General features: G+C 55.3%; 1 protein-coding gene and 1 long non-coding RNA gene across 11 annotated transcripts in view; one reads left to right on the top strand and one right to left on the bottom strand.

The window, feature by feature from the left end:
• RGS12 (regulator of G protein signaling 12) overlaps positions 1-23,374 on the bottom strand; it is a 116,619-nt gene that overhangs the window by 43,133 nt on the left and 50,112 nt on the right. For all 10 annotated transcript variants that reach the window (XM_044945564.2, XM_044945565.2, XM_044945569.2 and 7 more), the window contains exon 4: positions 10,581-10,602. In XM_044945564.2, the coding sequence (XP_044801499.2) occupies positions 10,581-10,602 (22 nt within the window). The remainder of the gene's footprint in view (positions 1-10,580; positions 10,603-23,374) is intronic.
• On the top strand, positions 21,703-23,039 carry LOC123334383. Its single transcript, XR_006552125.2, has 3 exons — positions 21,703-21,812; positions 22,690-22,795; positions 22,898-23,039. It is a non-coding gene; the product is annotated as an uncharacterized LOC123334383 (long non-coding RNA).

Below are 23,374 nucleotides of genomic sequence, written 5' to 3'. Positions count from 1 at the left end.
GAGTAGGATTAGGCCACGCCAGGGTCGCTGGATTTGCAGGTGCCGGGAGGAAAGAGCAGTGGAGAAAGCAATCTGGGAGACCCGAATCTGTTGCTGAATTCTAAGCCGTGCACACACAGGATGCAGCCCTGGGAGGTCAGGAACAGCAAAGCTGGGAGCTGCAGACTTCATGCTCCCAGAACTCGCCCAGGTTTTGAGATTTCTGAGTCCCCAGTAGCTCTGGCTGAATACCTGGCCTTCGAAGGAGACCACATGTGTCAGCCGTAAGCAGTGGGGCTAAGCTTAGAGTGAAAGCTACTTTAGATCTGTCCTTTTAAAAAGCCTAAAAACAAGCCTCAAAGGGATAAAGCCAATCCCCAAGTAGCCTGACAGCCAGCTAAATCAAACCCCCACACTCTTCAAAGGAGGATAACAAAATCAAACACCCACTGGAAAATCACTAGCCAAGGAAAGATGCAGAAATGAGAGCCACACCCAGGGGAAAAATCAGTCAGTAGAACATACCCACGAAGGACAGTAAGGATGAGTCTGCAGATACAGACTTGAAGACACTCTGAGATGCTGTAAACGTGCTCAAGAGTTTAAAGGAAAGCATGAACTTATGAGGAGAGAAGTGAAGGGTTACACAAGGTCAGAGAAGGACTGCTGGAAATAGAAAACCAACCTCTGAAGCAAGAGTCCCCAGGAGGGAACCAATGGCATATTAAACACTGAAGAAGAGATCAGTGAACCCAAAGCAAAAGAAACTATGAGACATGAAGCACATGGAGAAGAAAAAAGGCTGAAACTGAGCAAGCCCCAGTGGCTTGCAGGAAAAGCCCAAGCCCCTAGAGCGGGAGAAGAACGAACAATCTTTGACCCTCAATGCACCCCAAGTGGCAGGCACACAAGACCCACCCAAGACTCTCCATGATTAAGCTGCTGAAGGTCAGCAAGAGAGAAAACCTTACAAGTAGAGGAGGCAGACCCAGAGGCATCCACTCTCTCCTCACAACCACAAAAGCGCCCACAGAGAGCCCTGGAGACAAGCCACTGAGCCCTCCCCAACCTCAGGGTCAGCTTTTAGATCTCTTCCCCTCAATGACTTGGGCAAATCAGATTTTCAACCCAATCTGTGTGATACTTTCTCTCAGCGACTCCACACGTATTCTCCTGAGAGTGAATCTAATAAAAATGTCAGACCACGTTGAAGGTTCTTGGGTAGAGACCTTCAAGCATTTAAACCAATATTAATTATTTTAGTAAACTCTTCACTGAAGTGGAACACGTACCCCGAAAGGACACAAACCCTGAGTGAATACTCGTGTGAGGGGGGAGCTCAGGCTGCGTGCGGGGGGAGGGCTGCAGGGCAACCGCTCCCGACGGGACACGCGGCCGCTAAGCCGTCCTCACACTGCCCTTCAAGCCACGGCTCCCTAGGAGACGCCGCCCCTCGGCAATCGAACGGACCATCCCTTGCAGCGGAAGGACACACACCCGGGTCCAGGCAGGGCCTCTGAGGAAGGACGGGGAGTGGACAGGAGGGACACAGAGCAGACCCTCTCCACGGGGACAGCAGCATCGCGCAAGAAAGGCCTCAGGCAAACACGCCCGAGTGTCAGCAGCGTGGCTTCCGGGGCGAAGGTGTGAGGCCACTGGGTTATGACTTCTGAACTTCTGTTTGCTGGAAACACTATAAATAATTACTAATAAAAACTCTCTAGCAGAACTCGAAAGAAGCACGTTGCAAAGAATCTTGGCAGAAATCAAGATTCCATGCTTCTAAAAGCGAAAATCTAAGTCTGACGCGTATTTACAAAATACTTAGTACTTCAAACCCTATAAATACGCTATGTTACTCTGGGTATAATTTTTAGGTTCAAAGCAAACCATAAGGAATGTGACATATTAAACCAAAATAAAGACGTCTGCTTTAAACAACCCCTCTCACACAGCAAATTACAAATTACCATTCCATCTCTACTATTTAGCAAACATTTTTGAAAATGAGCAATTAGGCTGCACTGTTTTTCTGACGAGGAAAATATGAGTTCACCAGAATTCTACACAAATCCTACCACGGCACTACCCTGGAACCTTTACATCAGTCTTTCTCTTTTGTAATGTTTGAGAATGCAAATTCATTTACACAAACAAGAGAGGCTGTAGTACTTGACATTCTGAAGAAGGGGGCAGTTTAACTCCCTCAGCTATTAACAGGCCTGCAGGCCTTGCTGCCAGGCCCACCACAAGAGGCCAGGAAGCAGCCTGGCCACAGGGCTCGCTGCTGCCCGCCACCCACCAGGCAGGGGAGGAGATGTCATGAGTGAAGACGAGACACAGAGAGAGGCTCCAGCCCGTGAGCTTCCCTCCAGGTGTGGTCCCGCTGCAGGCCCATGTCACTGGGCTGGGGGGACAGGCACCCCACCAAGGAGCTGCGGGGGAGTCGGCCCTTTCCAGCAAATGCCCAAAGGCACCAGGGCTCCTCTGTGCATTGATGTAGTGTCTCACACGGGAAGGTGTTAAAGGAAGGACCCGCTAGCCAGCACCTGAAGTAACGAGCCCTTCTGGAAATCACAGTTTGCCGTGAATGTAAGGCGCAGGGAAAGCGAGTGGAGGGCTGGGGCTGGACTTGGGCGGGTGGCGGGAAGCACCCCCAGCCTGGAGGCAGGGAACGGGGACTCCCGGTTGGATCTGACCCAGATTCTGCTCAGCACGGTTCCCTGGGTGGGTGTCCAGCAGGTCACAGAGCGGGCAGAACCCTGGCAGACGGGGCCCGGCAGCCAGGCCCCTGAGCTGGGTGCAGCCCCGGCCAGGAGTGTACAAGCTCTTGGGGAGGAGCTAGGCCCTCCAAGTGCTCTGCCCGCCCAGGACACTCACCGCACGGCTCCTGGAGGAGCAGGAGGACAGGAGGACCGGGAGCGCCACTCGTGACCACCCACTGTCCTCTTCTGCTTCCTACTGAACGTCATTTCAAGACAGGACCAAACAAACCAGCAGCCAGCAGCCCCCGGGTGAGTGTGGGCACCTGAAGAAGAGCCAGACTGCTTCCCGGCGGCCAGCACCAGTGGACTGGAGCGGAGGGACTGCAGATCAGCCACCGATCTAGCAAAGCAACCAAAACAGAGGGCATGGTCTGAGGCCATTAGCTTCAAACAAGAAAAAGAGGAAAGGGGAAAAACGCCAAGAAAAGGTAAAGTATAAGAAGGTTCTGACAGGCTCTGTGTCTGACCCACCCCCGAGCCCCTGGCAGGCGTCCTGGGAAGCAAGGTGCACCAACCAAACTCTAAGCATTCCAACCACGGCAGGAGAACAGGGATGATGGGGAAAGTCAAGGACACACCCTCGTGCGTAGAGCCCAGCTGGTGCTGAGGGGCTGGCTGAGGCAGGAACGACAGGAGCCCAGCGCTGTGGTCTCTCTGGGCTCAAGAATGTCTGTGGCAGAAAGCACAGTGATGGGCTGTGGGGCCTGCGCACACCCACGGATGGGAGGACGGGAGGACGGGCTGACGGGCGACGGGCGGGCTGGCGGGTGGATGGATGGATGGAGGGATATATGGGTAAGTGGATGAACGGTGGATGGAGAGATGAATAAGTGGGTGGATGGGTGAATGGATGGATGGGTAAGTGGATGGATTGATAGATGAGTAAGTGGATGGATGGGTGGATGGATGGATGGATGGGTGAGCCGACAGATAAAGGAAGGTATATAATATGCAAAAAACAAACACAAAGTCTGGTCTGGAAGAAAACATAGCCTAAAGAACTTTAGAAGTTTTTAAAGAGACAAGGAATACCAGACCACCTTACCTGTCTCCTGAGAAACCTATATATGGGTCAAGAAGCAACAGTTAGAACAGAACATGGATCAGTGGACTGGCTCAAAATTGGGAAAGAAGTATGACAAGGCTGTATATTGTCACCCTGTTTATTTAACTTCTATGCCAAGTACATCATGCAAAATGCCAGGCTGGATGAATCACAAGCTGGAATCAAGATTTCTGGGAGAACTATCAATAACCTCAGATATGCAGATTATATCACTTTAATGGCAGAAAGAGGAACTAAAGAGCCTCTTGAAGAGGGTGAAAGAGGAGAGTGGAAAAAACTGCTTAAAATGTAACATTTAAAAAACTAACATCATGGCATCCAGTCCCATCACTTCATGCTAATAGAAGGGAGGAAGTATATTAAAAAGACAGCACATTAAAAAGCAGAGACATCATTTTTTGTCAACAAAGTTCTGTCTAGTTAAAGCTATGGTTTTTCCTATAGTCATGTATGGATATGAGAGTTGGACCATAAAGAAGGCTGAGCACCAAAGAATTGATGCTTTTGAACTGTGGTGTTAAAGAAGAGTCTAGAGAATCCCTTGGACTGCAAGGAGATCAAACAAGCCAATCCTAAAGGACATCAGTCCTGAATATTCATTGGAAGGACTGATGCTGAAGGTGAAGCTCCAATCCTTTGGCCACTGATGTGAAGAGCCAACTCATGGGAAAGACCCTGAGCTGGGAAAGACTGAGGGCAGGAGGAGAAGGGGACGACAGAGGATGAGATGGCTGGATGGCATCACTGACTCAATGGACATGAATTTGAGCAAGCTCTGGGAGATAATGAAGGACAGGGGAGCCTGGTGAGCTGCAGTCCAGGGGTCACAAACAAAGAGTCAGACATGACTTAGCAACCGAACAACAATGAGAGCAAGGGGAAAACACATTCTATGAGCGAAAGAGGGAAACACAGAGACGATGAGACTGAGGACAGAATCAATGTTGTTGCAAAACGACTAAAAAGCAAAAAAAAAAAAAAAAAAGAGGCAAGATGCATCTGAAAAATCAAACTAAAGACACAGGAAACAACCTCTACAACAGAACTGCCTTTGAATACAGCTGACACGCCTCCCCAAAGAAGAAGGGGACACAACACTCTCAGGCTCTTAGGAGCTGGCCTGGGGTGGGGGCACAGCAAAGAAGCTGAGGGTCTGAACTGCTTCCCGGTGGCAGCGTGGCCAGGATTCCTTCTGAAGGCTTGCAAACCTATCTGAAGAAAGGTTAGTATCCAAAATATACAAGGAATGCATACAACTCTATAACAAAACCCCAAATAATCAGGTTAAAAATGAGCAAAAAACCTGAGTTGAACATATACTTTGACAAACAAGACATGCAAATGGCCAACACGTGCATGAAGAGACGCTCACCGTCAGCAGTCTTGAGGAAATGCTAAGCGGAATCACGAGGCGGCACCTCACGCCCATTAGTGGGCAGCCGTGTCTGTTACCAAGCGGACAAGAGAGAAATGCTGAAGAGGGTGTGGAGAAAAGGGAACCCTCCCACACTGCTGGTGGGAATGGACACGGGTGCAGCCGCCGTGGAAAACAGTAGGGAAGTCCCTCAAAAAAATCAAAACTAGAACGACTACATGATCCAGAAATTCATTCCTGGGCATTCACGCAAATGAAACAGAATCTCAAAAGCTGTCTGCATCACCACGTTCACTGCGACATTACTCACAACAGTCAAGATATGGAAACAACTTCAGTGTCCACGGATGAACGGATGAGGAGGTGATGGCGTTATAATATTCCGTTCCAAAATTCCATTAAAGGAATATTATTCAGTCTTTAAAAAGAAGGGAATCCTGCCTGCGATACAGCGTAGATAAATCTGGAGGACATGCTACATACAACCCCGACGCAGGACAAATACCGCATGCTCTCCTGTCTGTGGAACCCACAGCACTCAAGCTCACTGAAGCAGCGGGCAGGACGGCGGCTGCCGGGGCTGGGGCGGGGGACAGGGAGATGCAGGCCAAGGGATCAGAGTTTCCGCTGCGAGGGGAGGACCTGTGGTGTGGTGGCTACGGTTAAGCACGGTGTTCTGTACATGTGTCTGCGAGGATGGTCGGCCTCGCGGGCCGCGTCACACACGGCAGGCCCCATGTGCGGCAGCACGGGTGTCAATCAGCTTCATCGCAGTCACTCTGCCCACGTGTATGGATGTCAGCGTATCACATCATGTACCTAAGCACACAATCTTTTATCAATTATACCCCTGTAAAGCTGGAGAAAAGCAAAATAAAACAATTTTTAAAAGGGAAAAAGAAAGCCTTGTGCAGGAAGAGGCTGCTGGCATCAAAGGTGGGTCAGGGCGACACGCACGGGCGGGCAGCGAGCAGGACCAGGGCGCTGGGCTCACCCACAGCCTCTTCTCTCTGAGGGCACCTCACAGCCCAGCTTTACGACAGGGTCCTGGTCCCTGAAAGCATCATCGGCTTAACCTGACACACCCAGCCGCACTCCATATGGACCACAAGCACCACCGGTCCTAACCAGCTAGCACAGCGCTCAGCCACCAGGTACAAAGGAACAGGCCAGCACGCGGTGCCCCCAGACCTCGGCCCTCCCCACGTCCTGGGCCCCCGGACCGCGCTGGCTCAGGCCAGGCCCAGCTCACGGGCCAACGCCGGCGCCCCTCGCTGGGCGACACCCCGGGCTGGACGGCCAGGCTCCTCGGCTGCTGGGGGCCACGGAGCCCCGCGCGGAGGCCTTCTTGGCCTCTTCTAACCTGCCCCCTTCTTCACTCCCTACTGCTTGACCAAAGCTGCGCGTTGTCGGAAAAAGGCAGATGGAGAGGGCAGGGCAGGGGGTACACACAAACTCAAAGAATGTCTCCGTTCAGCAAACAAACAGAACTAGAGGACGCACGTCTCTGGTCTCAGGTATTCTTCCCGATTTCTGAAGGCCAGTTTCTGTTAGAACAATAATCGAATGTTGCAAAGTACTGCTGATTCATTTATGGCACGGAGCTCACACTCTACCCCGAAACTATTTGTCTGTTAATCAGAGGTGGTAAACTGCAGCTTCTGGAGAAAGACAAAGGAAACTGCGGGTATCCCCGTGGAAGCTGGCTGCCTCGGGTCCCCCGGCCTTGGAAGCCGGAGCATCATCAGAGGGTGGGCTACACCCCACGAGTCCAGAGGACCCGTCTGCTGTTGCGTTTTAACAGATTCTACCGAGCTTGACTGGTTTTTTAAGAGGATGTTACTAAGAAGGCCACCACCCTAACAGCCTAGTGCAGGTCTTACTGAGCCGCCAGGCCCTGGCTGTGGCTGCCACACAGTAAAACCTGAACTCCACACTCACGCACCCGACACTCCTGTGTGACTGCTGTGCTGGGGGCCGAGGCCAGCCCTGAAGCCACGCACAGGGGGCTCGGTCTCCGGGTGGCGGGAGCACAGTGACGGGCAAACCGTTAGACGGCGGCGCCCTGCCAGCACTGTCGGGGGCTGCAGCCTGGCTGACCCTCCGGCGAGCGCTGGGTGGCCAGCGCAGCGCTCTGGGGGGCTGCCCCCGGCCGGGGAGACACTGGCAGCAGACGGCGCTGTGCGAGGCCCCCGAGGCCCCGTGCGTCTGCGCACCCAGGGGAGTCCTGGGGAGGAAGCCTGCCCACCAGGTGGGCAGCGCCCAGGTCAGCAGTGAGGTGGGCTGAACCGGGGAAGGAAGCGGGAGGTGCCAGGCTGCAAGAGGCAGAGACGGAGAAAGGTGGGGAGACCCTGGGACCAGTGTACTTGGAGGCCGGAAAGGTCAGGCCGGCGTGTCTGCAGCAGCCAGAGAGGACGCGCCGTGTGGACATGCCCCCAGGTGCCAGAGCCACGTCCCCAGGGTCACAGCCCGACCCGTGCCTGCAGATGGGCGCATCCACGCGAAAGCTCCCGAAAGCCCCCGACTGCCCAGCCTCAAGGGGCAGGTCCCGGGACAACAGGGACAGTCGGCCCTTCCAGGACGTGGGAGCAGGGTGGGAGGGGCACCCCGGCAAAGCCGCTCAGTCCAGAGTAGGAAAAGAAGGAAAGAAAACAGGAGAATGAGCTTCTACTACAACAAGGCTGCCTTGCGCCAAAGCCCAGGTCCAGGGGCTCCTTCCCCCCAACAGGGGAAGGCTTTCCCCCTCCCCCCAAGCTTCTGCCTGTTCAGCTCACAGCGCTGCCTGTCCCAATGCTGGGGGCGGCAGTGTGAACACACGTGTGGATGATTTGCCACAAGGCAGATCCTTGCATTTTTAAATGTCGCTCAAGGGCTAGAATGTTCTTCCTGATCTTGAGGCAGAATCTGCCTCCTTGACTCAGCCCAGCTCTGGGTTTGCCCTCCACAGAGACTGACCTCTAACCCTCCATAAAGGGTGGTCTCGGGCTTTGGGCCCCTCTCCTCCAGAGAAAGTGAAGACACACTTCACGTTGACAAAGACTGCAAACACAGCATTGTCCAAGCTCCTTAAAATAAAGCCACGAAACTAACTATATGGCAAGAACAGACACAGTGAAAATATAAAGTGTGAAATGAGTCCAACAGGTAAGTAAGCCCAATGATCTCACCAACAAGGTTAACTGAACACAAAATATCTAGTGTTGACCTATTAGTCACCCACACTAGACGGGATGACTAGGTGGGAACCATCCCAGCCTGTGAAAAGGCCGCTCCCCAAAGCTGGCTCCTGAGTCAGGGCAGGACGCGTTTCCCACGGCAGCTGTGTGCTCCTGGAGCGCCCGGCCCCGGAGCCGGAATCTCCTGCTCGGCACGAACGTGAGACGTCTCTGCGTGGAGACACGTTCCAAGCTCCCACCTAGATCCTCTCACCAGCTGCCGACCACACAGGGGAAGGCGACCCCAGGAAGCAGGTATCGGGAAGTGAAGGGTCCCAGGTGGGGCTGGGACACTCAGGTGAGAGGGGGAGACCCCAGAGCCTGACCCCCGCCTCTTAACTCGGTGTCTGTGGGGCCCTCTTTCTGCCCAGCTGCTTTTACTTGTAAAGATGGCAGAACATATTTAATAATACATACCTCCTAGGACGAACATGTAAAATAAATGAGATCACTTCTTCTCCTTATTTATGATCAGAAAAGAAACTAAAGGTGGGAAATAATAGAAGTGGGGAAAAACTCATCAGAACACATATACTTGACTGTCACCCGCAGCCCCTGCACCTGAAGGCATGCTCATGAAACAGCGGCCTTGCCCAGCCCTGTTCTCCACAGAGGGGCTCACGGAGCAGGGGCCGTCCCGAGCGGCACCGGGCCCGGGGTAGGGGGAGAATGACGGTGGGGAGGGGAGCCCCCCAGGGCAGGGGCCACTGCCACCAGCCGGGACCCCACTTCCTTACGGAGGACACGCGGCAAGCTTTCCAGAAACTGTAAAATGCAGTATTAATGAAACGCTGTGGGGTTCCTGTGTCTACTGCTGACAGAAGAAAATTTAACAGATGAATACAGCTTAACATCTATGATTAAACTGAACATATTAAATAAACTTCTCAAACAAATAAATTTTTGCAGAAACAAATGCCTTCTACCAGAAAAGCTAAATGAGCACACAGGAGAAAGGCTAACGTGAACAGAACACTGTAAAACCGCTCACTGCTGCCCTGGGTTTGGTTACATCCTATTTCCTTTCATTAAGGACGTTTTTCCCACTCTTAGCTTAAGGTGATTAAATGACAAGATTATCAGTGTACATAAGGCAGGTTAACATAATTCCTTTTGCTAGAAAAATAAATCTGTGAACACAACCTTTAGGACCCATCTGGTCTCAGTGTCGGGTGTCAGCGCGTTTCTCGTACTTCCCACGCTGGACGTGGACGGACCCCGACGGGCAGAGGGTGACTGGTGGCACTTCCTGGTGGCTCTGTGCCCACCCGCCTTCCACCCACCAGCCACCCTTTCTAAGGCCCGGGACTGAAGTCAGCAGTTGTTGGGCAATAGAAACCCAGAAAACCTGGTTTCTCTTCAGCTCACAATAAAGAGGGTAACCCTGACCCCAGCTCTGGCACTTCTTGGCCCCCAAAGTTAACATATAGATGAAAATAAAATGCTGATACTTTTTACATTTTAACAAACTGTAAGATTCAACTGTCAATAGACAGAATAGAGTCGTTAAAAACACATAAAAAGAAACAAACCTGTGAGCACAAGGACTTTTATGAGTGTTATAAGGAACAAGGAACTTTCGGGAGAAACCCTCCAAGTCAGTCTGGAGAGCTTTTTAAAACTCACTGAGCCAAAGGAATAAGGGTTACATCAGAGGAATGACTTAATGAAACAGGAAGTCTCTGGCCACCTCCTTTCAGGTCAGTCCTAGTAAAAGAATCCCCTGAACGGAATCACTTAAAGGCAGAAAGAAAGCTTTTTTCTCTTTGTCCCACAGGTTCCAATCATCTACTAACTTTTCCTAAGAAACGGAAATTCAGCCACTGAGCGTCTCGCCGAACCCCCAGAACCGCCCCAGTCCGGCGAGCGCTCTGAAGCCTGGCTCGCTGGTCTAACAAGCTGCTCCACCGCGCGGGCGGCAGGTCTTTACTTGCCCCCACGGGACGCGCGGGGACGAGCCCAGACGCTGTCACGACAGCGCGTCCTCGACAGACAGCTTCCCAAACACGGTGGTGGGCCCGGCGGTGACGGCCCCCCAACAGGCCCCGGTGAACCACCCCCACCCCCCAGAGGTGGAAACGCCGAGACGACAACGTCAGAGTGAGTCAACAGCAAATACACCCCACATTTGAAACTTCGTCAAAAATGATAAAAAATAGACATTAGAAATTGTGACTTACCCCCATCGGACACAGTTGCGGACTGAAAGAAAAGAGAGAGAGACATGAGTTAATTGGGCCTCATGACCGGTCAAAAGGCAGCACGTCCGCGTGAGGAGTGCAGCCAGCCTCTGGCCGAGCCCACTCTGGGAGCAGGTGCCCGGGCACAGCCGCCTCCCGAGGAGTGGCCCTCTGCTTCCTGGGTGAGCCCCGCCCCGCCCCCAGGCCAGGACGCGGCCGAGCGACCGTCCCCTTCCTCCCTGGAGAACAGATCCTGGCACGTCTGACACCGCAGGCTTTGTAACCGCCTCGGAGCAGCCTTAGAAGTCGGGCTCACCAGCCCGGGCTTGAGTCTGCCAGGCACACCCGAGCCCAGGAGGCAGGTCTGCCCTCCGTCCATCCAGAGTGACGCGTGACCCGGGGCACATGGCAGTCCTGCTCCGCGCTCTCACCCCAGGCCCACCCAGGGGTAGATCCGCCTCGGTGGTGATGGCAGAGGAGGACTGGCCTGCAGCCAGCCCGGACCTCTGACCCAGCCACCCTGGGCAGGCAGGTGGGGACAAGCCAGGCCTGGAGGGAGGAGGCGGCGGAGAGAGGTCTTGGGACAACAGGAGGGTCCCGAGAGCTCCAAACAATTGAGCAATTCTCTGATGGGGACGGCTGAGCAAGTCCTCCTGAGAACGCAGTTCTGAGGCTGTGACCTAGGGAAGGTGCCTGGGATCGTGGAAGGAGGGCCTCCAGAGAAGCCAGGAGAGGGGAAGGAACCTGTGGAGGCAGCACAGATACCAGGGAGCTGCCCCGCGGGAAGGGAGTGGGTGCAGCACCTCTGTGACAAGTCCTGGTCACAGCCCAGGCACAGCCTGGCAGGCCAGAGGCAAGCAGGGCCCCACGGCAGCCACACGGGGCCTGCACGCCTTGGGGCAGGCACCACCCCTGGCCTCTCAGCCCGCAGTCATGCCCCGAGAAGAAGCCCGCTGCAGAAGCCCCGGGCCTCGCACGCCCTCCTCTCTGCAGAGCGAGGGGAGACCAGAGCAGGGCGTGGAGAGTGACGGGGGGCCTCTTCCCAGGTCCGGGGCCTCCCTAGTCAGCGGGGGTCACGTCTCAAGACCCCCAAGGCCAAGAGCAAACAGGTGGGGAGAAGGTGCCAGACCACTGCTTCCAGGGACAGCCCCCCACCCGGGGGTGAAAACAGGTGTTCGTGGCCCAATTGTGGAAACGGTGGTCCCTGTCGACTGCACACCCACACACTGTGCGGCCCCCCCTGACCCTGGTGCCAGCGCCCCCCACCTGGAGGGCGGAGCCCGCACCTCCTGGGGCTCACCCCTGCCCAGCCCGGTGAGCCGCCCTCCTCCCCCGGGGGCCGGCCTCCAGGGTCCTGCCCTAGGCTCGGGTTCGTCACGGCTTCACACCATCTTGAGTCCTGGGTCACAAACACTGCACAGGCTACAGGGCAGCCAGCAGCCCCGCACAGCAGGGTCTGTTCTCGGTGGAGAAGCGGGGGCCCTCCCCAGGGTGGACGAGGGCTCCCGGACACTGTCCTCCTGCCACGCTCACCACAAGTCACCTGCGAGCCTGGGAAGATTCAGTAATATCAAAGGCAACTCACTCCCTGAGACTGCGAGAGGAAACTCTGCAAGGCCATACACAAAAGTAGAAACACCATCAATAATAACTTCTGAAAAGCAAGTCAGAAAATGTAAAATCCACCAACGTGAAGGACGTGGTTCACTCCATGTATGGTCACAGCTAAAGCCGAAACTCAGGCTTTAGCAGACTGGACAAAATGCAGTAATGAATCTCTACACACATCCCCCAAATGCACGAAGATCCCGGAGAGAAGAGTGTCTCTGAAGCTGAGAAGGTGGCCGGTGAGCACAGGCTGCCCATGGGGAGGCTGGGCCGGCTGGGCAGAGGGGACAGGGCCAGCAGGGCAGACCTGCGGCTGCAGAGGCTCTGGAAGGGGGCCCTCTGGTACAGGGTGAGCAGATCCAGGTAAAGGTCCCCAAGCGTGCTTTACAGCAGCTGTCGATTTACAGAAACACTGTGGAGCGAGCATAGAAACTCGCCTGCTTTCTAACACAACACTGCTCTAAAGGAAGCAAGGGCCCCCTGCAGGAGGAGCGGTGAGGGAACGGAGGCCCTCAGGGCTGAGGGGTGCGTGTCCCCTCACTTGGACGCTCCCGGAGTGAAGAGCCCCAGCTCCACAGCCACAAACACAAACCGTCTGGGAAGAAGTGGCCAGGCAAGGCCCACAGAAGTTCCAAGAGCATGAGCCCACCTAGAAATGAGCTCAAAACTCCCCTAAGCCTAAGGGAAAACCCCCTGAGAAAGAACAAGCAGAAACAGCAATGAACAGAATCTCAGATACTGCAAAGGTCAATGCAGATGTCAAATGACTACGACATTGTGAAGACACAAAGGTTTCAAAAAAAAAGAGAGAAGCAGGGTGGTAGATTTAAAAATAATCCTACGGGATGATTGACGATGAAATCCACAATTGTTGGAACTGCAGAGGTACTCCGTAGAGTGGTTACCAGAGATCGGAGATGGAAGAGAAAACCTGGGAACTCCAGACAGACCTGAGAGAAGCGCCCTGACAGCAGCGGCGGGTGGCCGGGCGAGGCGCTCCTGCGCACGCGCGCCCAGCACCTCGGGCCAGCCCCAGCCCGCCCGGACTCCTCCAGGACGCCCACCGGGACAGGCTTCCTGGTGCAAGTCTCAGTTGTTCAGCATTTTCCAGAGGGGCTCAGAGTCTGTAAGCCACAGCCTCAGATGACGAACTTCCTGCCCTGTCTGAACTTTGGGCAACTGTGCCGAGAGGACTTCCCAAGCTCTCGGCGCCTGAGGAGTCACAGCTGGTGGCCCTTGTGTGTGTGTGTGTGTGTGTGTGTGATGTGTGTGTGTGATTGTTTGTGGTGGGTGTGTGTGTGTCTGTGTGTGGTGTGGTGTGTGTGGTGTGTGTGTGTGTGGTTTGTGAGTGGTATGTGTGTTTTGTATGTGTGTGTGTGGTGTGTGGTGTGTGTGTGTCTGTGGTATCTGGTGTGTGTGGTGGTTGTGTGCGGTTTATGGTGTGTGTGTGGTGTGTGTGTTGTATGTGTGTGGTGTGTGTGTGTCGTGTGTGTATGTGTGGTTGTGTGTGGTGTGTTTAGTGTGTGTGTGTGAGATGTGTGGTGTGTGTGTGGTGTGTGTGTTGTTTGTGTGTGTGGTGTGTGTGTGTGGTGTGTGTGTGGTCTGTGTTGTGTGTGTGTGGTATGTGTCATGTGTGTGTCGTGTGTGTGTGGTGTGTGTGTGTGGTTGTATGTGGTGTGTATGGTGTGTGTGTGTGTGGTGTGTGTGGCATACATGTATGTGTGGTGTGTGTGTAGTGTGTGTGGTGTGTGTGGTGTGTGTGGTGTGTGTATGGGGTTTGTGTGTGTGTGTGGTGTGTGTGTGTGGTTGTATGTGGTGTGTATGGTGTGTGTGTGTGTGGTGTGTGTGGCATACATGTATGTGTGGTGTGTGTGTAGTGTGTGTGGTGTGTGTGGTGTGTGTGGTGTGTGTATGGGGTTTGTGTGTGTGTGTGTGTGTGTGTGTGGTGTGTGTGGTATGTGTGTGTGTGTGTGTGGTATGTATGTATGGTGTGTGTATGGTGTGTGTGTTGTTTGTGTGTGGTGTGTGTGGTGTGTGTGTGTGTGGTGTGTATGGTGTGTGTGTGTGTGATGTGTATGTGGCGTGTGTGGTGTGTGTGTGTGTGATGTGTATGTGGCATGTGTGGTGTGTGTGTGTGTGGTGTGTGTGTGTGTGATGTGTATGTGGCGTGTGTGGTGTGTGTGTGTGTGGTGTGTGTGGTGTGTGTGTGTGGTGTGTGTGGTGTGTGTGTGTGTGGTGTGTGTGGTGTGTGTGTGTGGTGTGTGTGGTGTGTGTGTGTGTGGTGTGTATGGTGTGTGTGTGTGTGATGTGTATGTGGCGTGTGTGGTGTGTGTGTGTGTGGTGTGTGTGTGTGTGGTGTGTGTGGTGTGTGTGTGTGGTGTGTGTGGTGTGTGTGTGTGGTGTGTGTGGTGTGTGTGTGTGTGGTGTGTATGGTGTGTGTGTGTGTGATGTGTATGTGGCGTGTGTGGTGTGTGTGTGTGTGGTGTGTGTGTGTGTGGTGTGTGTGGTGTGTGTGTGTGGTGTGTGTGGTGTGTGTGTGTGGTGTGTGTGGTGTGTGTGTGTGTGGTGTGTATGGTGTGTGTGTGTGTGATGTGTATGTGGCGTGTGTGGTGTGTGTGTGTGTGGTGTGTGTGTGTGTGGTGTGTGTGGTGTGTGTGTGTGGTGTGTGTGGTGTGTGTGTGTGGTGTGTGTGTGATGTGTCTGTGTGTGTGTGTTGTGTGTGTGCGTGTGTTGTGTGTGTGTGCGTGTGTTGTGTGTGTGTGTTGTGTTGGTGTGTGGTGTGTGTGTGTGTGTGTCTGTGCACTCAGGGTCCCCCTGCAGCAGCTGGCATCCCTGCCCACACTGGCCTCTGCCAAGGGCCCCTGAGGAGAGGCAGGCTCCCAGGGTGGCTCCTGACAGGACGCACTGGAGACCGGCCGGGAAGCAGCCGCACGGCCCTTCCTCACCGTCTCCCACGTCTGCTCACGACTTGTTAACCTGGCAACTGTTTCCGGCCCAGCCCGAGGTGAACCCGGACGTGAAACCAGGGAGAGCGCCCTGTGTCATCCCCTGGACGGAAAGCCTCGGCCTCCTCCAGGTTTCACACTCCTGGAGAAGCAGGTGCTGACTCCCTCCAGACCACCTGCCATCTAGCATCTGCTCCGTCCACCAGTACACACCTGGAAGGGCGGCCGGGACACCTCTGAAGTGGCATCTGACGCCCGGAAGGGGCCCCTGGGTCCCTCGTCGGCGCCTGACCCCTGGCCCTCTCGAGAAGGACGCAGAAGCAGGCTACGGGGCATGCAGGGGGCTTCACTGTAACCAGAGACGAGGCTGGACGGGGTGGCACAGGGCGCACAGGTGACAGGCGCTGTCGCGGGGGCAGGCGGCCAGCGCCCCACGTAGGAACGGACGAGGGGGTGCAGGCCCGCAACTTGCTGCAACAGCTGGGGGAACGCGGCCAACCCCCAAGTCGTTTCTATTGGCCTTGGGACTGACATGCCCAGTTCTGACCAAATCACCCTTTTCAAGCCTTGCTTGCAACACTTCAGCACTTCTGAAGTGAGGCACCCCCAAGTTTCTTGGCATTCTTAAACACTTTCACAAGTTAAAACTCCACACGCCTAACTGTCCTGATAGCCAGCATAGTCTGTATTAATGATGAGTTTTCATTAGCCTGTCCGCCTTGCGTTCTTCCCACATTCCCATGTTGGCATGCTATTCTTATAACAACGGCAGCCACAAAAAAAAAGAAGAAAAAGCCGCTAGCTAAAAGGTTCGAGAAAGTGAGCATTTCTCTGTGCTTAAGATTTAAACACAAACCATAACTAAACAGCCCTAAAAAGGTCTGCGGCTCCCTAAGCCTGGAGTTTACACTAATGTAAAAACATTTGCTTTTAAAAACTTTAAAGTATTTTAGATAAGTAATTTAAGTTCAAACAATTTCTATTTCTTAGGTCAGCCTGACAGTTCAGTGCTGACTGATTGGGATTTATTCCCAGCAGGAAATTCATCTGGACCACACACACGTGTGGATATTTTATTCTGAATTAACATTTTGAAAGTTTTAAATTATTTACATGAAGAACGCTGATTCTGATTTATCAAGGCTGATTCTGTCAGTAACACTGGGACCATTGCAGTTATTACAATATATAATTTCATAACTACTTAGTATATAGGAATACACAGTTGTATACATTTTCAATTTTGAGCCAATGAAAAAATTTCCTACCTTGGGCATAAGAAATATTAAACAACCATCTCTGACTCCTAAATAAGAGACAAAGGCCTGCAACTTACCCATTGGTACCAAACATTTTGAGAAAAAGAAAAGAAATTCAAATAATCCCAATGAAAAAAAAACCTTAAGAATTCAACAATCCAATCTGCATCTAATATATATTCATTTCGCCTTTGAAAGTCTTGCTCATCTAAGTTTTAAGGCGACTCCCTGCTGGACAGAGCACAGAAGAGAGCAGGGCATGGTGTGGGGGGGCAGGGAAGACCCCCAGGGGTGGGACAGAGGGCCACTGAACCAGGGGGGGCCCCTCTGCGCCTCGAGCGCAGGGGTCTTCACACTCAGCTTCAACACTTGAAGGAGCTGTGAAATCAATCCAGTGGGTTGTAAGCAGCATTTATGAGAAAAATGGGATAAGATGGACTAGACCAACATGACAGGCTCACGCGCAGGCCAAGAGGAGGCACTTAGTTCACCCTGACTCTACCACAGAGGGTGCCCGTGACCCAGAGGCCGGGGCGGCAACACAGCCACGGTGCCACGGGTGTGTTCAGCGCTGCCCAGCGACAGACGGAGCGGCTGGACACAGGGCGGCGCGGGGATGGGCAGGGAGGCCCGCGGCCAAAAAAGGCAGCGCCCAGCTCAGAACGGCTCTGAGCCTCCCCTCTGCATGTGTGTGTGTGTGTGTGTGTGTGTGTGTGTGTGTCCCAAAGAGCTCCTCAAGCCCCAATAAAATCAAGAGAAACTGAAAACCCACAATCACAGCATTTTCCTAAGAATTTAACAGCTAGTATTTCTGCCCTGCCCTTGGAAAAGCCCCAGATCACTCATTACAAAACCTTTAAAAGTCCAGAGTCACACAGACGAGGTGGCACGTGGGCGCCACGTGAACACTGCGGGCTGGGGGCAGCATCCGACTTTACGTGAGGACCCTCTGGCCTTCCTGCCACATCAAGACAGAGACCTTCCCCACCGGCCGGCCCACCTGCAGGAAGACCTGCGCCCCACTGCATGGCCAGGGCAGGCGTCACAGAGGGCGCGTCCCTACAGACAGCTGGACACCCACAGCGCAGGTCAGCACACACACGCACTGCACAGCCTTGGACAGACCCGCTCGTCAGAAGCACCTTCTACATCAGCAGCCACTGACTGCCGCCAGAGCCCAGGGCCCCTGGCAGCTGAACTTGAAGCCCAGCTTCACGACACGCTTTCTCATGAAGGTGAGACCCAGCCATGGGGCGGGGGTGGGGGTGGGGTGGGGTGGGGCTGGCCCTGGGTCGGGGGCGCCAGAAGTGGGGGGATTGCTGGGACAGCTTCCACTTGCTCAGCCAAGCTCAGGCTCCTCCAGACATGGGGTGCCCACTGCCTTAGACCTGCCACTCGGGCGCTCCTGCCAGGGCTGGAAACCAACCCAGCAAGTTAAGGCCCAGCCATCCGGGGTAGGGCAGGGGGGGCGCGGCTGCCCCAAAGCACATGGCACAGAATTAGGGTCCCCAGGGCCCCAGGCAGGCAAGGAGCGTGAAGTCAGATGGACTCAAGAGGGTTTCGGAGGGCCGAGCCCAGGGGCCTGCTGACCTCCGGGCTCCAGGGTCGAGCCTGAGGCAGGAGCAGGCACATACTGCGGGGGGCACGTGCTCGTCTCTGGGTCTGCAGACGCAGGTAGGAAGGGCGGCCCTGGGTGGCAGCTGGGACGCGACGCCAGAGGAGGTGAGCCCAGCCTCCACGTCTGCCCGACGAGAACTGCTGTGGGCTGGAGGGGAGAAAGGAGCCGCCTGTGGGCACGCGAGGAGACCAGAGGCACGACAGTGTGGTCTCGAGAGTGGCGCAGGGAAAGCCCAGCTCAGGGTGACCGCCTCCGAGAGAGAAAGGGGAAGACGTGGAGAATGGGGAAGACAACAGCTTCCCTCAGCCTTCCTCTCACGGGGACCAGAGCCTTAAAAGGTAATAAAGGCGTCTGTGCAGCCCACAGACCAAGGGGCAAAGTGGCCGGTCCAGACGGACGGACGTCCCCGCTCCGGGCAGCTCTGGGGTGAAGAGGCCTGGGGCGGGCGGGCCCAAGCCGCTGGGGTGTCCCACTCGAGGGCCTGCCCACTGGAGCAGCCCCCTGACCCGCAGCCCCAGCTCTCTGCCCAGCGCTGCCCGGAAAGGCCCCGGGCCACCCGAAAGAGACGCCGGTGCTGTTCCTCACGGTACAGCCTTCTCAGTCCACGTGCCACCCAGAGCCCAGCACACAGAAGTAAAGCTGGCCGAGGAGAGGGCCACACACTCATCACGTCCGACCCTTGCAGAGACCGCCTGAGTGACAAGCCCGCCACTGCACGACGTGGCGTGACTGTCTTCACGCCCAGGACCCCCAGGACCGACTGACCTTCCGGCCCGGCCACCCGAGCGGGCGCCCCAGGGGCTCAAACGTCTCCGCCTGGTGGGCACGGAGGACGCTGACTGCGGGTCTGGCCGAGTGAGAGCACAGCGGTATCAGGTCACAGAGGGCAGTGCCCAGGCGGTGCCCTGAGGCCCAGACCTTGAGAGGGGGGCCTGCGCCCGCACCCCAGTGGGCAGTCTGAAACCCGAGAGCAGCGGCGGTGGCCGGACCCTGGAACTCGCCAGCCCTGCACAGCACAGGCTCAGGCCCCAGACCGCTCAGGCCGGGCGAGCTCTGTGCCCGCCTCCTGGACGGCAGCCCAGCCACAGCACGGACAGCCACGGCCCCACCCCGGACAGCCACGGCCCCACTCCAGCAAGCTGATCAGACACGGCAGGGGGCTCCAAGGGGTCCACGGAGAAAGCCCACCTAAGCTCTCTTTCTTCCTGCAACAAATCCTGACCCGAGGCTGGACCAGCACGTCCCCCGCCCCCCGTGCGGTGGTTGAAGTACGGTGGATCGCTTGGGACCGGCAAATAGGCGGGTCCTAGAGTCCAAAGTCCGCTCCGCTGCACCTCGTGCCTACAAGACGGGGACACGGATGGGCCGACGGCAGTGAGAGCCTCGGGTCACACCCAGCCTCCTTCTGGGTCACACCCCAGGAGCATCTCAAGTGGTCCTGGGAGATGCCTCCTCTCAAGGCCCACGGGTCCTCCTCTCCAAGGTGAAAGATGCTTCCGAGTCACAGTTCTTCACAGTCACGGCTTTCCTTGGGCCCATCCACTGAGGACAGGGCCCCAGAGCGCCCGAGACACCCCCACTCTGATGACGGACAATCTGAGGCTCAGAGCCGCCAAGGGCAGGGGCCCCTCCCACGTGGCCACCCCAGACCAGTGCCCTTCACCTCAAGACTTCTCTCTCGAGGACTGAGCTGGAGGCCACAGCACTTTCTGCCCTATGCCCCCTGCCCCTGGCCCGCGGGCAGAGCCAGCCAGCGCCTCAGGACTGCCCACCACCCCACCACCTTCCTGCAATTTTCTGTTGCTTAAAACAGGACCACACCAACCAGACTCGTTCACACCCTCGGCGAACAACTTATTCGCTGGGTTGAGCATTTGCAAAATTTCAAAATGAATCCAAATCATTATGCAGGCAAATAAAAGGCAGGTTTCTAGTGATTTTTTTTTCACTCAAAATAAAAAAACAACCTTTTCTAAAACTTGCCTCTGTATACTATGGGAACGGAAATGCAGCCTACATGTAATACAAATTAGTACTGGTTAACCGGTACGTGTGTACGGGACCCAGTATTTCCGAAGTTCACGTTCCAGAGAGACACGAGTGGACAAACAGGAGCCCAGTCCTGCTCCTGCAGGGACGGCCAGAGGCAGCACGCAGCAGGCACGCCCGTAAACATCAAAGCGGCTCCCCACCCTCTCGAGGGAGCTTTATTAGCACAGGGAGTTCTCAAAATACACACGAAGTGTGTTTTTAAAATCCATTAACACCTGCCCTTCCTTCATAGGCACAACTCTCGACCTGCCCGGCAGACCTATTTCTGTTTCCTATTTGAAAAGCCGATGCAGTCATGTTCCTAAACCCAGCATCCCAACCAGTCACCTCTAAGTGAGCAGCTTCTCCTCTCCTCTCTACAGAATGCTCTAATTAGATGTCCGGAGATCATGCTAGGATGAAACAGCTCCCAGGAAAGGATGAATTTAAACCAGTCCCCGGTAACGAGGGACGATCTTCTGTAAATAATAGCAATGTGGTTTTGCCTTTACTTCAACACAACGCAGCCAGATTCCTACTCTCAAAGCTTTTCAAAACGTTTTACAGTAAGTTCACGTTTATAAGCTCAGATACTAATCAATCAGGAATAGGCTTGCCAGTAGTTTCCTGCGCATGTATATGAAGCACAACCAGCTCGGTCCATTTTAAAATACTACATACACAACCAAGTCACTTGGCTGTACACCTGAAACTAACAGATTGCAAATCAATTTTTTAGAAAAAGAAAACTATACTTCAACTGTTAAAAAAGAAAAAAGTTATAAAACAGCAATTTAAAAAGTAAAAGATGATTGTAATACAGATATGTCGTCGAAATCTAAATTCACTCATCTTGCACATCTGTTGCAGTCTCTATGGTGAGGACGAGGCTCTGCTGCTGCTCCCCGTGCGGCTGACTCGGGATGCGGGCAGTGTCTCCCCGAGGGGTTGAGGGGACTTGGCGTGAGGGACTCCCAACCCAGCCTCACTCGGGGTGTGGGTCTGTGGTCCCAGGGCCGGGCTTTTATTATCTCCATGGGACACACTTCAAGCTCCAAGATGCAAACACAAGAAAAACATTTTCAAAGTTTACACTTAAAAGCCACCATTCACTAACAGGCTGAAAATAAAGCTGTACCCGAGACGCCAGGCTTCCTCAACAATTCTGTAAGCGACAAAAACATCTGGAGTGGCCTACCTGCTGGCTGTTTAAAACGTGGGTCTCCTCCAGCAACCCTTTCTCCGAATTCATCCTAAGACTGGAGGACTTCCTACCCACTCCAGGCACGCAGCTCTGAAACACAGCACTCAGCCTCGCCGCACGCCTGTGCACGTCAGAAAGTTTAAAGGCATTTCAGATGAAGTTCCATCCGCTCCCTCCGTCACCCTGGCAACAGGACACTGCAGGAAGCTGTGGTCTGCTGGGATTCAGGCTCTATCTCAATTGTCTCCACAAAGAAAAAAAAAGCCGTTCACATAAATCATGCCGTGAGATCATTTTTAAAGTATTTCCTCTCCCAAATCAGAAGAATAAAACTTCAGCTGATAGGGGCAGTTTCTCAGTCAGCACAGCAGCTGCAGAGAATTTGTTTTCTAGCCGCGTGGTGCAGGGCGCAGCCTTAATTACAGCCGCCGACGGGTCTATTATGAGCTCCACGTGCACACGAGCGTGGGCCCAGCCCAGAACGGAGGGCTCCTGAGACCTGGCCCCAGCAGGGCCTCTGCTCCACCTTCAGCTCGGTCTGGTCCCACCACCCGGCATGGCCTCAAAGTGAGAGAGCCGTGGCAGGTCCTGTTTTAACTTAAAAGGGAAGCAGGAAGAGAAAGAGCCCTGTGTCCAGAAGCAAGGGAGCCCTGCAGAGCACCTGCTCAGCTCTGAATGTGCGGGCGCCCAGGGCCTCATCCGAGGGGCTCCTGGGGGCACCCTGCCCAGGGCTGCGGGCAAGAGGGCCGGCCTGGGGCTCCACCTTGTTCGGCTTTGGGGGAGAAAGGCGCAGGCAGCCAGCGGGAATGTCTGGTGCACAGACTCCACGACGCCGGCCGTGTTTACTGCAGAAGCGCAGGGCGCGGCCAGGACGGCAGCTCGCAGACAACAGGCGGCTCCGGCCCGGCCTCGGACCCGTTCTCACACGATAAACACACGGAAGCAGGAGTGGGGAACGAGCCGAGGCCGCCACCTCCACCTCAGGGAGCACGGGAGGGCAGCCAGGAGCAGGGAGGACACTGGGGGCCGTGAGGGCCAGCGAGGAGAGGGAGGGAGCAGGGACCTGGGGGGCAGGGAGGGCACGGCTGCCCCGCCCAGGAAGGGGGCCCCGGGACACAAGGGCCTCAGGCACCTGCCGGACTGGAGGGGCCTCAGAGCCTTTTCCTGGGCAGGGCCCCGTCTCTAAGGAAAGCGGGTGCCCTCCAGCGCGTGGAGGTCCCCTTCACGCCCATGGTGGCAGGACTGAGACACAAGTGGGACGCGGCAATCTCCTTTGCACTCCCCGGCCTCCCCTTCCAGCATGCACACACACACAGGCACACGTGCAGAGGAAACCCAACTGGGGGGTGACCCTGCGGTTTTCGTGGGGATCAGCCGAGCCCCTGACTCTGTGACCCTGACCATCCTCCTCGCTGACTTCCGAGGGCTGTGCACTCATTCATAGGATTTGGGGGCAGGCGGTGACCCCTCGCCAGAGCAGAGGACAGCAGTCTGCAAAGGCCTCCAGACAGAGCCTAGCCACGACCACCAGGGACCAAGAAGGAAAAGAGGTATGGGACAGGCCCGCCCACAGGCACAATCTCCTGGTACGGCGGGAAGCCCTGCGTCCCGGAGCTCAGCCACTCAGGTCCCCTCTTGGTCTGTCTTTTCAGCGTCTTGCACAGACGTCCCTGTGAGCCTGCACAAGCAGCAGGGCATCACTTCACGCATCTTATTATCACACGCAGCCCGAAAGGCGGCCCAGCCCCGCCAGGTCCATGTGGAGCTGCGCCCTCCGGGTTCCTCTGTCTCTCTGGGGCTCTCTATGTCTCCCCTTTGGCTATCAGTCTGCCCCTCCTCTGCTGTCCACAGGGCGAAGAGAGAAAGAGAAGAGGTGAGAATCGGGCCACAACGCCCCTCTGCCAGGTGGCACCCTGGGTGGCAGAGCCTGGCGGGCCCCCTGGAGCGAGGGACCAGACATTCTGAGCGCCCACCACACCCCCCACCGGCTCCTGGTGGTGTCGACCTATCGCCAGATGGGGTGGGCTCAGAGACGGACGGGGCGAGAAGTCCAGCACGGCCCCAAGAAGCCTGGCACGTGCCAGTGGCATGGAGCTGTCCGGCTTGGCCGAGGGGACAAGGGTGGACAA

Source organism: Bubalus bubalis, chromosome 7 (genome assembly GCF_019923935.1).
Source record: "Bubalus bubalis isolate 160015118507 breed Murrah chromosome 7, NDDB_SH_1, whole genome shotgun sequence".
In the NCBI taxonomy this organism is placed as follows: domain Eukaryota; kingdom Metazoa; phylum Chordata; class Mammalia; order Artiodactyla; family Bovidae; genus Bubalus; species Bubalus bubalis.
The sequence above is the reverse complement of the archived record's forward strand: the minus strand, read 5'-3'. Positions and strand labels throughout refer to the sequence as shown.